We start from the raw sequence: 15,235 nt of genomic DNA, 5'->3' as shown, positions 1-15,235 counted from the left end.
GGCACATTCTATCTGCACAATTTAGGACACGCCATGACTGTTGATCAGGCCACGTTTTCAGGTTTTCTCACTGCAAAATCACTCTTTTCAGGGATTTTATAGAGTGCCCCTCAATTGGGATTTGTCTGATGTTTTTCTTGTGACTACACTGGGGTTCTATGCTTGGGGGGGGGGGGCAGAATATCACAGAAGTAAAATGCCATTTTTGTCACATCACAAAGTATTTCTGTCTGCAGTTCTATTTCCCTGAAAGGAGCTATGCCTTTGTCACACATGGAGAGCCCATGCATGGGTGGCTGGGTCTTCCCCGCCAGAAGGAGCCCTTCTGAAGAGCAGGGGCTGTTTCTGGCTCATTGGCAGATCTCCAGCACGGGTTCAAGCAAGCGCCCAGTGTTTGAAAAAGGAAGAACACAGAGACTCTGAAGCAGGTGCCTAGCGCCATCACTCCAGTCAATGCAAGATTATGGAGTATCTACTCATCAGACATGATTCTATTTGCTGGAGATACAGCAGTGAACAAGCTGGACCCTGGTTCTTAAGTTCTGGTGGACAGAGGTGAATTATAAGCTGGAAAATCAGGGTTTCTCAATTCGTGCACACTTGATATTTGGGGATGAATCATTCTAAGCTGTGGGGACTATCCTGGGCTTAACTGCGGGATGTTAAGCAGCATCCCTGCCCCCCACCACTAATGCCAGGAGCACCCCCCTTTCCAGCTGTGACAACCAAAAATGTCTCTAGACACTACCAAGGGTCCCCTGGGGAGCCAAGTCACCCTTCATTGAGAACCACTGCAGTAAAGAAACATGTAAGATCATGTCAGTGATTTAACAGGTTTTCACTGAATGTGCACTGAGTGTTCCCGGCACTGGAGAGGCAAAGAGTGAACCAGTCGGTCAAAGCCCCATCCTCACCCATGTGCCCACTTTACAAGAAGAAATGCACACGGCTAGGCAGTGGTTGCGTCCGGCCACACCAAAAAAAATCTTTTCCTCTCTTGCAATTCTGGGATGTGTTTTCTCAGCACAAAGATACTAGCCCTTGGGGAAGAAGTGCCTGCCAGAACTGCGGATGCTTTACTAATGAGTTAAACAGGTCAAAAAGTTTCTTCACAATTCCCAGGCCAATCTCTGATTCCCAGTTCCTAACGAGCTCGTAGGCCTTGGTCTCCAGTGGCTACTGGAGGGGAGTTGGAGGCCAATTACTGCAGTCCCGTCTGGCTCCTCCTGCTCCAGGCCCCAGCCCTGCAATACCAGGGTGACAGAGGGGGCCGGGGGGGATCTCTCTCGGGCACCAAGCATGTCAGCAAAGTTCTCGCCCTTGGGGAACCACCGGGAGTTTCAACGTAATGAGGCTTTTCTTAGCCGTAAAAGAATGGGTTGTTATGCCGAGCTAAACTGATTCGGGGCTGGTGGAATTTCTAGCCTGTGTTACCAGGTAAGAGCAGTCCCACTGGACTCCAGGGTCTGCTGACAGGTTAGCTAAGGTCAGTTGGAGTCAGACCGCGGCGTCTGTTTATTCTTCACCGAGTTACTTCCCTCTTTGGTGCAGACACTAAATATTCAGCCCAATTAGCAATGCTGAAGGTGTGTGCTCTCTAATTGCAATGATTTCCTGAGTGATAACACCCAGCCCCTGGGCTCTAATTGGTGTCCATATGCTGACAAGTCCTGACCCTCGGCCCCGTGTTTCCCTGTCCTGCTGTTTCTCCTCTTGAATGTCTAACAGACATCTCATAGTTAACATACTAAAGTAGATCCGTGGCTTTGTGTCCCCAAATCTGATCTTCCTACAGTTTTCCCCAGCCCAGTAAATGGCATCCACTCTCCACCCAGATACTCAGGCTGGAAGCCTAAAACTCACCCCCAGCACTAAAACAGGATGGTTGTAGCTATAGGGTCACATGGCTGGGTTATTGTGAGGACCAAAGTGGTGTGTGTGTGTGTGTGTGTGTACACACACATATGTAATCGTATGTGTCATATACAGGACAGCGTGTAGTCACATACATATATAATTGCATGTGTCACATATAGGACAGTGCATGGCTCAGAGTAAGCATGTGTTTGCTGCCATTGTTATGCTTTATATTACTTTATATTATTATATTACTTTATATTATTAAAATTACATTGTTATTTTATATTACCACATATTACATTATGTATCATTTTGCATTATATTACTATTGTTTCTCCCACAACCCATATGCAACCACTGGAAACAATTTTCAACTCCCCAAAGTTTAGACTTTCAATTTTCAACATACAATAAAAGTTCGGATTGCAAGTAAATCGTTCTGCGAGGGTTCCAGATAAATGAGCGATGTCTTGCAATAGGAGTAGTGCCTGACGCCCAATGCCACATGATCACAACAGAGTCAAAGGTTCTTGAAATTTGCTTTGATATGCGAGTGCTTTGGATTGCAAGCGTGTTTCCGGATGATTTGTGCTCGCAAGCCAAAGTTTCACTGTAGCATCCACGCCCCCCACCCCCACCCCCACCCCGCACCACCTCTGCTGTTACCATGTTAGTCCAAAAGCCATCACTGCCTTCGGCCAAACCTCTGCCAGCGCGGACCCCCGCCAGAGCACCTACACACCCTAGTTCTGCCCTTGCGTCCTTAAAGTTTATTCTCTACACCCCATAACTGGGACCAGCCTGGGTCACAGACTCATCCAAGGCCTGCAGAGCTTTTTTTTTTTTTTTTTTTTTCTCATGCTTGCTAATCCAACCCATACTCCTCACCATAGCCAATCGGGTCACACGGTCTCCCCACTCCCGGCCTCTCCTCATCTCCTGCCATCCCTCACCCTCCAATCTGCTCCACTCACATAATGCCCTGAGTGCCTCCTGATCTCAACACCTTGCATGTACTGTTTCCTCTGCTGGAATGTTCCCTCCTCAGTTCAGTGCATGGCTCATTCTACCATTTGCTCATTTGTCTTTTCCTCACTAAGCTGTCCTTGGCCATACTGGCTAAATACATGCCCTGCTGTCCTTCTACGCCCCTTGTCATGCTGCATTTTTCTTCATATGTCGACTACCACCTGAAAGTCGAAAATGTATTTGTTTACTTATTTACTGCTTGACTCCCAGCTAGAATATAACATCCATGATTTTAAAAAATTTTTTAATGTTTATTTATTTTTGAGAGAGAGAGAGAGAGAGAGAGAGAGAGAGAGAGCGCACAGGGGAGGGGCAGAGAGAGAGGGAGACACAGAATACAAAACAGGCTCTAGTCTCTGAGCTGTCAGCACAGAGCCCGCCATGGGGCTCGAACTCACGAACTGCGAGATCATGACCTGAGCCGAAGTCAGGTGCTTAACCAACTGAGCCACCCAGGCACCCTAACATTCATGATTTTACAAGATCTGGGATTTGTGGTTTACAGTGGTCTGTAAAGAAGTGTCTTAGGGGTATTAAAAAAAATAGTTGTAGAATGAATCAATGACATAAAAATAAAGAAATTGTAAACCGTTATGCATTGGAATTGTGTCCCACACCCCAAAATTCAGATTTTGAAATGCTAACCCCCTATGAACTCAGAGTGAGATGTTATTTGGAAATGGGGTCCCTGCACAGGTAATTAGTTAAGATGAGGTCATCCTGGATTAGGATTCCTCTAATCCAATATTAATGGTGTACTCATAAAAATGGGCAATTTGGAAGCAGACATGTATGAGGGAAGGTGATGTGTACAGACACAGGGACAAGACAGACATCTACAAGCCAAGGAGAGGGGCCTGTAACAGATCCTTCAGAGCCCTTGAACAAACCAACCTGCAGACACCTTGACCTCTAACTTCCAGCCTCCAGAACTCTGAGACAATAAATGTCTGTTGTTTAAGCCACTCAGTCTGTGATACTTGTTATGGCAGTCCTGGAAACGGAGGCACTAAGTAGGACCTTTGTATCAAATAAACTAATATACAATAAAAGGAGTTCTTACAAACTACAAGAGATCAAAATGCCAATAAAGCATGGACAAGGAAGATGAACATAAAATTCACAAGAGAAGTGGAAATGGCCAAGCAGAATATTAAATATGTTACCCAATAGAACTTTCCAGAATAAGGGTGCAGTAAAAAGGAGGCAGCTTACCCAATAGAACATTCCAGGATAAGTGAGCGGTAAAAAGGAGGCAGCTTACCCAGTAGAACATTCCAGAATAAGTGAGCGGTAAAAAGGAGGCAGCATACCCAATAGAACATTCCAGGATAAGTGAGCGGTAAAAAAAAAAGGCAGATTACCCAATAGAACTTTCCAGAATAAGGGTGCAGTAAAAAGGAGGTGGTTTCCCTAATAGAACATTCCAGAATCAGTGAGCGGTAAAAGGAGGCAGCTTACCCGATAGAACATTCCAGAATAAGAGTGCAGTAAAAAGGAGGCAGCTAAATGCAACTGGGACCCCGAATTGGCTCTTGGGAGAGAAGAGGGAAATGAGTGAGAAACACGGAGAAATCTAAAAAGCACATTTAGTTACTAATAATGGGTCGATGTCCATCTCTTTGACAGACACACATGGTTGTCTCAGCTGTCATATTAAGTGAAGCTGTCAGGAGGTTATATGGAAACTGGGCTATCTTTGTAACAGTCCCGTAAATATAAAATTATTAAAGTATAGGAAATGTAAAATATATGTTTGAAAAAGATTCAGTAATGAGTATCATGGTGAAAAGTCTAGGACTCTGGCCCCAGACTATCTGGATCAATGTCATTGTCCTTGTCACTTACTAGCTGTGTGGCCTTGGACAAGTTTCCTAGTCTCTGTGAGCCTCCAATTCTCATCTGTGAAATAAGGACTAATAATAGTACTTGCCTTATAGGGTTGTTGTGAGGACTGAGTGTTTAATACAGATGAACTCAGAATATCCTCTGAAGATTAGTAAGCGGTAGATAAATGCTTGCTAGTATTAATTTTATATTTGCTGATGATATTGGCAAATATTAAAACATCGAGTGACAGTAAATGGGAACTCATTTGCAATGTTTGTGGGAAAGAAATGGGCATTCTTTTTTGAAGGGAAGAGTGATCATTTAAAAAAATTGTTTTTAATGTTTATTCATTTATGGGAGAGACAGTGCAAGCAGGGGAGGGGCAGAGAGACAGGGAGACACAGAATCCAAAGCAGATTCCAGGCTCTGAGCTGTCAGCACAGACCCTGATGCCAGGTTTGAACCCATGAACTGTGAGATCATGACCTGAGCTGAAGTTGGATGCCCAACCGACTGAGCCACCCAGGCACCCTGGGAAGAGTGATCATTTTAATCAATATTTTCACAGCCTTATTGATATATAATTTACATACCATGAACTTCATTCATTTATTCTTTTTAAAGTTTATTTATTTATTTTGAGATATATATAGAGAAAGAATGCATTAGCAGGGGAGGAGCACAAAAACAGAGACAGAGAATCCCAAGCAGGCTCCACACCATCAGCGCAGAATCTGACACAGGGCTCAATCCAGCAAACCCTGAGATCATGACCCCAGCAGAAATCAAGAGTCTCAAGCAACTGAGCCACCCAGGTGCCCCAAACCTCACCCATTAAAATTGTACATTTAAAGAGCGCCTGGGTGGCTCAGTTGGTTGAGCGTCCGACTTCAGCTCAGGTCATGGTCTCATGGTTTGTGGGTTCGAGCCCCGTGTCAGGCTCTGTACTGACATCTCAGGGCCTAGAGCCTGCTTTGTATTCTGTGTCTCCCTCTCTCCCTCTGCCCCATCCCCTGCTCACACTCTGTCTCTCTCTCAAAAATAAACAAACATTAAATTTTTTAAATTGTGCAGTTAAATGGGGTTTTTTTGGAGGGGGTATTTTTACAGAGTTGTGCAAACCACCAATGTAATCTAATTTTTTAAGTGTGCAATTCAGTGGGTTTTAATATTTTCACAAAAATGTGCAACCATCACCACATACTCATGTATATGTGTACATGTGCACATTCTAAGGTTGATAGACATTTGAATTGTTTCCATTATGTTTCCAGCCACCATGACCAATGTAGCTATGAACATTATCTAAATTGTGTTCGAGAGCACAGACACATGCATTCCCCAGTGTATATTTCTGTGAGCACAATTTCTGCATCATAGAGTACGTGGGTCTTCAGATCACCACACCTTAGAATGCTTTAACCATTTCTAATTTTTTTAACATTTATTCATTTTTGAGAGACATACAGTGACAGAGCATGAGCAGAGGAGGGGCAGAGAGAGAGGGAGACACAGAATCCAAAACAGGCTCCAGGCTTTGAGCTGTGAGCACAGAGCCTGACTCGGGGCTCAAACTCAGGAGCCATCAGATCATGACCTGAGCCAAAGTTGGACACTTAACTGACTGAGCCACCCAGGCGCCCAGAATGTTTTAACTCCTGTTATTTCCTCTCAGCCTAAATGTCACCACTACCTTGTGTTTTGAATGTATCTTGTTTGCTTTCCAGACCCCTTTGGACATTTTTGTTTCTGTTTTATATAATGTTTGTCCACACCTGGATCCATATTTACCTCTTTCTTTCCTTTTCATTTTTTGTTCCAACTCAGACTTTCCACCTTACATCTCCTTCCTTTCTGTCTAAAGTATACCGTCTAGTGTTTCCTTCAGTCTTCTACTGGTGGCAAACTCTCAATCTTTTCATCTGAAAATATTTTTATTTTTCATTCATTCTTGAGCAATGCTTTTTCTGGTATACAACAGGCAGATAGCCTTTCCACACATTAAAGAACTCCTTCACTGACTTTGACTTCCATTTTTGCTGGTATCGGTCAGTCTTACTGCCATTCCTTGGAAGGTGACCTTTTTTCTCTGGCTGACTTTAAGATAATCTCTCTAACTTTGTTTTTTTTCTGAATTTTGTGATGTTTCTGGGTGTTGATTTCTTTTTATTTATCATGCTTGGGATCTGCTGAACTTATTCAATGTGTATATTGGTATCTTTCATTAGTTCTGGGAAATTCCCAGCCATTTTTTCTTCAAATATTGCTCTAACCTCTGCTCTGCTGGGGGTTTCTCTCTAAGCTCAGTCAAGTTCACTTGACCATCATGACTCCATTCTGTATCTTTTCTCTTGGGACTTTAATTGATTGCATACTGGATCTTCTCACTCCTCTTAGTCTCTCTTTTGTATTTTTTCTTATTTTTTGTCTCTCTGTGCTGAATTATGGATAATTTTGTTATTATTTCTTCTAGTTCATAATTCTTCTTCTGGCTGTGTTCCATCTGCTGTTAAATAAATCTCTGTTGTCTGTATTTCCAGTTTTGTGATTTTTGTGTTTCTAGACATTCTCTCTGATTCTTTTTCAAACCACCTGTCCCTTTTTATAGGTTTCTGTTTCCTACAGATATTTCCAAAGTTACTTTTCTTCAAACATTGCAAACATGGTTGTATAATCTGTAACCGGTGACTCCAGTGTCTCAAATGTCCCTGGGTCAGCTTCTGCTGTGTGTTGTTTTCTCTTCTGCTTCTTACTCATTTTCTCTTGTTTCCTTGGGTGCCTGGTTGTCTTTGAATTTTCATCGTCATTGCCATTAAAAAAATAACGTTGGGTTTTCTTCAAGGCACAAGATAAATGTATCCTCCTCCAGATAAGTTTTGCTTTGCTCTCACAGATGCTATGGTGGGCAAAATTCTAAGATGACTCCAAATGACCCACACCTTTGTATAATCCCTTCCCCTTGAGTGTAGGAGAGACCAGTGGATATGGTGAAATATCATTACTGTAATTATGTTACATATATATATATATATATATATATATATATATATATATGACAAATCTTCTTTATCAGTCAATGGACACTTGGGCTCTTTCTGTAGTTTGGCTATTGTTGATAATGATGCTATAAGGTGCCTGTGCCCTTTTGAATCTGTATTTTGTGTTCTTTGGGTAAATACCTACTAGTAAAATTGCTGGGTCATAGGGTAATTCTATTTTTAACTTTTTGAGGAGCCTCCACACTGTTTTCCAGAGCAGCTGCACCAGTTTACATTCCCACCAACAGTGCAAGAGGGTTCCCGTTTCTCCACATCTTCGTCAACATTTGTTGTTTCCGGTGTTGTTAATTTTAGCCATTCTGACAGGTGTGAGGTGGTAGCTCATTGTGGTTTTGATTTGCATTTCCCTGGTGATAAGTGATGTTGGGCATCTTTTTATGTGTCTGTTGGCCATCTGGATATTTAGGAATAAACCTAACCAAAGAGGTAAAATATCTATACCCTGAAAACTATAGAAAGCTTATGAAAGAAATTGAAGACACAAAGAAATGGAAAAACGTCCCATGCTCATGGATTGGAAGAACAAATATTGTTAAAATGCCAATACTACCCAAAGTAATCTACACATTTAACACAATCCATATCAAAATACTGCCAGCATTCTTCACAGAGCTAGAACAAATAATCCTAAAATTTTTATGGAACCACAGAAGGCCCTGCATAGACAAGGAAATCCTGAAAAAGAAAACCAAAGCTAGAGGCATCACAATCCCGGACTTCAAGCTATACTACAAAGCTGTAATCATCAAGACAGTATGGTACTGGCACAAGAACAGACACATAGGCCAATGGGACAGAATAGAAAACCCAGAAATGGACCCATAAATGTATGGTCAACTCATCTTCAACAAAGCAGAAAAGAATATCCAATGGAAAAAAAAGTCTCTTCAGCAAGTGGTGCTGGGAAAACTGGGCAATGACATGCAGAAGAATGAACCTGGACCACTTTCTTACACCATACACAAAAATAAACTCAAAATGGATGAAAGACCTAAATGCAAGACAGGAAGCCATCAAAATCCTCGAGGAGAAAGCAGGCCAAAACCTCTTTGACCTTGGCTGCAGCAAGGTCTTCCCAGACACATTTCCGGAGGCAAAGGAAATTAAAAAAAAAAATTAACTACTAGGACCTCATCAAGATAAGAAGCTTCTGCACAGCAAAGGAATAATCAACAAAACTAAAAGGCAGCTGACAGAATGGGAGAAGATATTTGCAAATGACATACTGGATAAAGGATTAGTTTATCTGCTAAGATATCTGCCCATATCTTCTGCCCAGTGAAGATATGGGCAGAAGACATGAATAGACACTTTCCCATGATACATTAAAAAAATTCCTACGAATTCTTAATAAAAGTCAAACAGTCCAATAGAAAACATTTTATGTATAGACATTTCACAGAAGAGTAAATGCAATTAGCCAAACAGATAAAAAAGATGGTTAACCTCTCTAAAAACCATGGAAACATAAATCAAAACAAAAATGAGATCATTTCTCACCACTGGATGGGCATGAGTTTAAGGGACTTATACATCCACTATTGGCCAGAAAGACAAAAAGTTGAGTTTTATATACATGGTTGGTATTCACTGATAAAAGGTGTTTATGCTGACTTTGCATAACTAACCAGAATTTGAATGTGCACTCCTTTCAGTTTAGAGATCCCATGTTAGTGGAAGCTAGTCTGTTCATATATGTGGATAGAGTACAACTGCCTTATGGCTAGATACAAGATCAAAACACAAAGTTCAATAACTTATGTGACTATCAGCAATAATCAATCACAAGTGTCATGGAAAATTAGATCTCATTCACAAGAGGCACTGAAGCTCTAAGTTAATGAGATGGAGAAAAAAGAAGTATGCAAAACTCACATGAAGAAAATTACTTAAAAATAAAAATTTCTGGGGGCGCCTGGGTGGCGCAGTCGGTTAAGCGTCCGACTTCAGCCAGGTCACGATCTCGCGGTCCGTGAGTTCGAGCCCCGCGTCAGGCTCTGGGCTGATGGCTCGGAGCCTGGAGCCTGTCTCCGATTCTGTGTCTCCCTTTCTCTCTGCCCCTCCCCCGTTCATGCTCTGTCTCTCTCTGTCCCAAAAATAAATAAAAAAAAACATTGAAAAAAAAAATTTAAAAAAAAAAAAATAAAAATTTCTGAAAAACATAAAGTAAGATGTCCGAGAAAGGTGTAATAAGTGTTGGCAGAATTGTTTGTCTTGGCAAAAAAAAAAAAAAAAAAGTTGAAAACAACCTAAGAGTCCACCAACATGTGTCTGGCTACATGAATCTCTTATCCATAGTGTGATAGTCAAAAAGACTGATATATTTCTACGTGTAATCTCTATTTATTTAACACATATATCTCCAAAACACAGTAAGCAAAAACCATACATTGCAGAAGAGCATTTCTCAACAGTGAATAGCATCGCTAATGTCCAAAAACGTTGACTAACATGGTTTTGATATTACCACTCTAGAAAAGTTGTGAGCAGTTGGCATGGCTGATGCCCCGCTTGTCAACGAGTCTTGTGCTCAGAGCCTGGAGTCACTGAGGGACAGAAGGTCCCCAGAGGTGACTTTGGACGAATCCCCAAGCTGAGAGACACTGTGTGGCTCAGGGCTGAGTACTGCAGGAGTCAGCAATGCTTGCCCGTCCCTAATGCCTTTACTGCCCACAGCTTATAAGTGGGGAGTCAGCCCAGGGACGGGAATCCCAGCTTGGATCTTTGTCATCTCACACCCTTGGAGGAGCTGGCCTCCCACAAGCCCAGCTCAGCACCCTGGAGAGGTCTGGAGGAGCTGGCCTCCCACAAGCCCAGCTCAGCACCTTGGAGAGGTCTGGTTTCACTGCGGCTGGGGGCGGGGGGCGGGTGGGGGGCGGGGTGGGGAGATGGTCGGGACACCCCAGCAGGTAGGTCCGGCTGATACAAATTTCCAAAAGGCTTCCATCTCGTACCGAGTATGACTGGAGGCCGCAGAGCAGGGATGAACACCTATGATTACAGGGTTCATCAGCTGGGTTTGAACCCTAGCACTACCACTCACTAACTCTGAGACTGTGAACAAATTGCTTAACTTTTCTGTGCCTCGGTTTTTCCATCTGTGAAAAAAATGGGGATGATAAAGTAGGGTGGTTGGGAATATTAAGTGTATTGTATGAGAAGCACTCAGTTCAGTATCTGGCTCTCAGGATTTTTATTTTATTTTTTTATTAAAAATGTTTTGAAGTTTATTGAGAGAGAGAGAGTGCACAAGGGGGGGAAGGGCAGAGAGAGAAAGAGAGAGACAGAATCCCAAGCAGGCTCTGCACCATCAGCACAGAGCCCAATGCGGGGCTCGAACCCACAAACTATGAGATCATGACCTGAGCCGAGATCAAGAGTCAGATGCCTAACCGACTGAGCCACCCAGGAGCCCCAGGAAGTGATATTTAAATGCCAGTTATCCTTCTGCTGACGTAGCACAAGGGACTCAAAACTAAGTCAGAGAGACAACCTCAGTGCTATTGACATTTTGGGGCCGGATCATTCTTTGCTATGGAGGGAGGGGCTGTCCTGTGCACTGAAGGATGGTCAGCAGTGTCCCTGCTCTCTACCCACTAGGTGCCACTAGCAACTTTCCCAGGCATGACAACCCAAATTATCTCCAGACATTGCCACATGTCCACTGGGGGGGAGGGGGGAACACAATCATCCCCAGCTGAGAACCGCTGCTCTAAAGTGAGCTCCCTGTGAGTGGAGGCATGCAAGCCAAGGCTGTGAGACAACGGGGTGGGGAGACTCTGGGTCTGATTCAGGCTCTTGTGAAGAGGCAGTTCCTAACATCTCATTACACCCCCAGGGTCGACACTTCTGTGTCGCTCATCAGGCAGCCTCATTTCTCCCATCAGCTGGCTGATGGCTCAGATCCAGGGTCTCTGCTCCCCTCCACTGCTTCAGATTACGCTGTTCTAATCCATATCCGTGAAGAGGTAATACCGCACAGTTCTGAGAAACACAGACTCATCCATTTGGACAAAGTAATAAAGACCCCACACGGTGCTCTAAAAATTCTGCACATACTAATAATCCCATGGCATGGGTGACACATGGTCACCATTACTCCTACACGTTACGGATAAAGAAACCAAAGCACAGAGAGGTTAAGTAGTTTACCTAAGGCCACACAGCTAGCAAGTGGCAGGGCTGTGATTTGAACCCAGAGGCTCTTTCCTCGCCCCTGCCTCGCTTCTGGTGGGTTGCCAGCCATTTCTGGCATCCCTTGGCTGGTAACTTCATCACGTCAAGCTGTTTTAGTCATCACGTGCTATTCCCCTACGTGTCTCTGTCTTCATACGATCACCTTCTTGTAAGGACCTCATCTTAACGAATTGCATCCACAATTTCCAAATGAGGTTACATTCTGAGGAACTGGGGGTTAAGACTTCAGGGGGGTGGGACACAATTCATCCACGACAACTGGATAGTCCAGGATAATCTCCACATCTCAAAACCCTTAACTTCATCACATTTGCAAAGTTCCTTTTGCCATGTAAGGTCACATATCCACAGGTTTCATGGATTGGGGTATGGACCTTTTTGTGGGGGCCAGACATTATTCCACCTAACAAGTGAGGTGCTTATGTCCCAGCCGCCCAGGGCTGCCCTTCTGTAGCACTGGAGGTGACAATGGCAGGGGGCTGACGGAGTGTGAGAAAACTAATACTTTCCATGAAGAAGTTTAAAACTACGTTTTCATGTCTATTTTATTACACAATCCCAGCAGCTCAGGCACTAATAATGGAAAGAAAGACAAGGAACACACACTTGCAAAGAAACTGATAATAGTAACGGCTGACCCTTAGTGACAGCTTGCCACCTGCCTGATCTTGTTTTAAGTATTCTTCTTCCAGGACCTCGTGTGACCCTCACAGCACTACATTATCCCATTCTACAGAGGAGGAAACTGAGGCTCAGAGAGATTAAGGTATTTGTCCAAGGTCACACAGAATCCAAACCCTGGATGTCTGGTTGCAAAATTATTCCTTTTTTTTTTTTTTTTAAGATTTACTTATTTTTGAGGGAGCACACAAGCAGCAAAGGGGCAGAGAGAGTGGTGGGGGGAGACAGAAGATCTGAAGTGACAAGACAGGGCTAAAACCCACAAACGGTGATATCATGACGTGAGCTGAAGTCGGAGGCTCAACCGACTGAGTCACCCAGATTCTCCACAAAAGCATTCTTAAATTCTACTTCCCTACCATACACTACCTCTTATGCTGGATGCTGGGGAACAAAGACATGAAAAAGAAGTGGTCCCTGCACACAGGTGGGTGGGTGCTCACAGTCTAGTGGGGGAAATCGATCATTAGAAGGCCTTGGGTAGGGAACTGTAATTAAGATGCTATGGGGTCGTCTGGGTGGCTCAGTCGGTTAAGCATCTGACTTCGGCTCAGGTAATGATCTTGAAGTTCATGAGTTCAAGCCCTGTGTTGCACTCTGTGCTGACAGCTCAGAGCCTGGAGCTTGCTTCAGATTCTGCGTCTCCCACTCGCTCTCTCGCTCACTCTCTTTCTCTCTCTCTCTCTCTCTCCCTCAAAAATAAACAAGCACAAGTTGGGGAGGGGAAGAGAGAGAGGGAGAGACAGAATCTGAAACAAGCTCCAGACTCTTAGCTGTCAGAACAGAGCCAGATGTGGGGCTTGAACCCACAAGCTGTGAGATCATGACCTGAGCTGAAGTCAGCCGCTTAACCAACTGAGCCACCCAGGCACCCCAACATTAAAAAAAAATTTTTTTTAAAGATGGTATGGAGTTATGAAGCAGAGACACATGACAAGACCAAAACTCTTAAACTAGAAGCCCCATTTGATGGGCAGAGTGTTTTAAGTTCAGGCTCACTGCCAACATGTAATACTTGGGAAATTTCACATTTACAAATTTTCTTGAAAAATGTCAGAAGATCTGGCAGTGCTTGGCCCACCACTAAAGCTGGTGAGAGCTCAGAGCAGCTGTCTCATTTGAGTGTCCTATCCCACCCCCCCCCACCCCCACTGGTGGCACTCAGCCAGGTTCACTAACTTATGCATGTGCCAGGCCTCCATAGGTATTTGAACGCGAGACCTCCCAGAAGACAAATAATGCACGTGTGCTTCGTGAAGGAACATTTGAGCATCCTTTCCAGATGAGCTCAGCCCCCTTCTTTTCTCCTAGGTCTCTGCTCTGGTCTCATCTCTCCCCTCTTGCTCTGCTCCTTGGGTGTCCTCTGTGGTCCAGGAGCTTTTCCAGAGAGAGACCATGGCCAACCTGACAGCAGTAACTGCCTTCCTCCTCCGGGGCTTCTCGCCTGTCCCTGAGTTACAGCTGCTCAGCACGGCCACCTTCCTCCTCATTTACCTGGCCACTGTTCTGGGAAACATCACCATTGTGGCGGCCGTGACACACGATGCCCGCCTGCACACGCCCATGTACTTCTTCCTCAAACACCTCTCCTTGGTGGATATCTGCTCTGTGTCCACCACCTTGCCCCGGGCCCTGGTGGCCACCATGCTGGGCTCCAGGGAGATTTCCTTGTGTGCATGTGCATCCCAGCTCTTTGCCTTTGTCTCCCTTGGGTCCACGGAGTGTTTTCTCATCACCTCCATGGCTTTCGATCGATGTCTGGCCATCTACAAGCCCCTAGTTTACACAGCAATCATGAGCCCCCAGACCTGTGTCTCCCTGGTGGCAGTGGCCTGGGGCAGCGGGCTCCTTTTCTCTGCCTTCCACACAGCCAACACCTTCTCCCTGCCTTTTTGTGGCCCCAACGTGATTGAGCACTTCTTCTGCGACATCCCCCCACTTATGCGCCTGGCCTGTGCCAACGCGGATGCCCACGAGGCGGCAGGGTCCACAGCCAGTGGGTGCATCATCATGAGCTGCTTTGCCCTCACTGTTCTGTCCTATGTCCGCATTGTGGCCACCGTGTTTCAGATCCATTCCACGGCTGGCCGCTGGAAGGCCTTCTCCACGTGCTCTTCCCACCTGGCCACCGTTCTCCTGTTTTACGGCACCGGTAGCTCTGCCTACATGCAGCCCGCCGCCAGCTACTCCCCGATGCAAGGGCGCGTAGCTGCTGTCTTCTACTCTGTCCTCACACCCACCCTGAATCCACTAATCTACAGCCTGAGGAACAAGGACATGAAGGGAGCCCTGAAGAAGCTTTATCTTCAGGTACCCTTTTAGAACTTGGTATGTGGACATGGGAGGGACCCAGAAACCCTCCCAGAATTTTCCTCCTGGTCATGGTCCAGGTATTAGTGCCTCCAAAGACCACCCGGAACACACCTGTAGCCAAAAATTTGGCAGCCAAGTTGGATGACATTGAGCCCTTCCGGGGCCCTAGTGGATGTCCAGGTAAGGTGGAGACATGTCCAACATGCATCTAATTTAGGAAAATGCTACCATATGTACACGGGGAAAGACAGAGCTAGAGGGAGCGA

At 44.7% G+C, this 15,235-nt stretch overlaps 1 protein-coding gene across 1 annotated transcript; it reads left to right on the top strand.

The window, feature by feature from the left end:
* The first annotated feature begins 14,051 nt into the window (after positions 1–14,051).
* LOC132689988 (olfactory receptor 10C1-like) lies at positions 14,052–14,978 on the top strand. The gene has a single exon (XM_060649871.3). The coding sequence runs from the start codon at positions 14,052–14,054 to the stop codon at positions 14,976–14,978; it is 927 nt and encodes a 308-aa protein (XP_060505854.2).
* Positions 14,979–15,235: the final 257 nt, after the last annotated feature.

This window comes from Panthera onca, chromosome E2 (assembly GCF_046562875.1).
Source record: "Panthera onca isolate mPanOnc1 chromosome E2, mPanOnc1 haplotype 2, whole genome shotgun sequence".
Classification (NCBI taxonomy): Eukaryota; Metazoa; Chordata; class Mammalia; order Carnivora; family Felidae; genus Panthera; species Panthera onca.
Note: the sequence above shows the minus strand (reverse complement) of the source record. Positions and strands in the feature narration are given on the sequence as shown.

What these genes read in the sequence shown, in the direction of transcription:
- LOC132689988 (XM_060649871.3), top strand. Translation starts at nt 14,052, where the DNA reads ATGGCCAACCTGACAGCAGTAACTGCCTTCCTCCTCCGGGGCTTCTCG.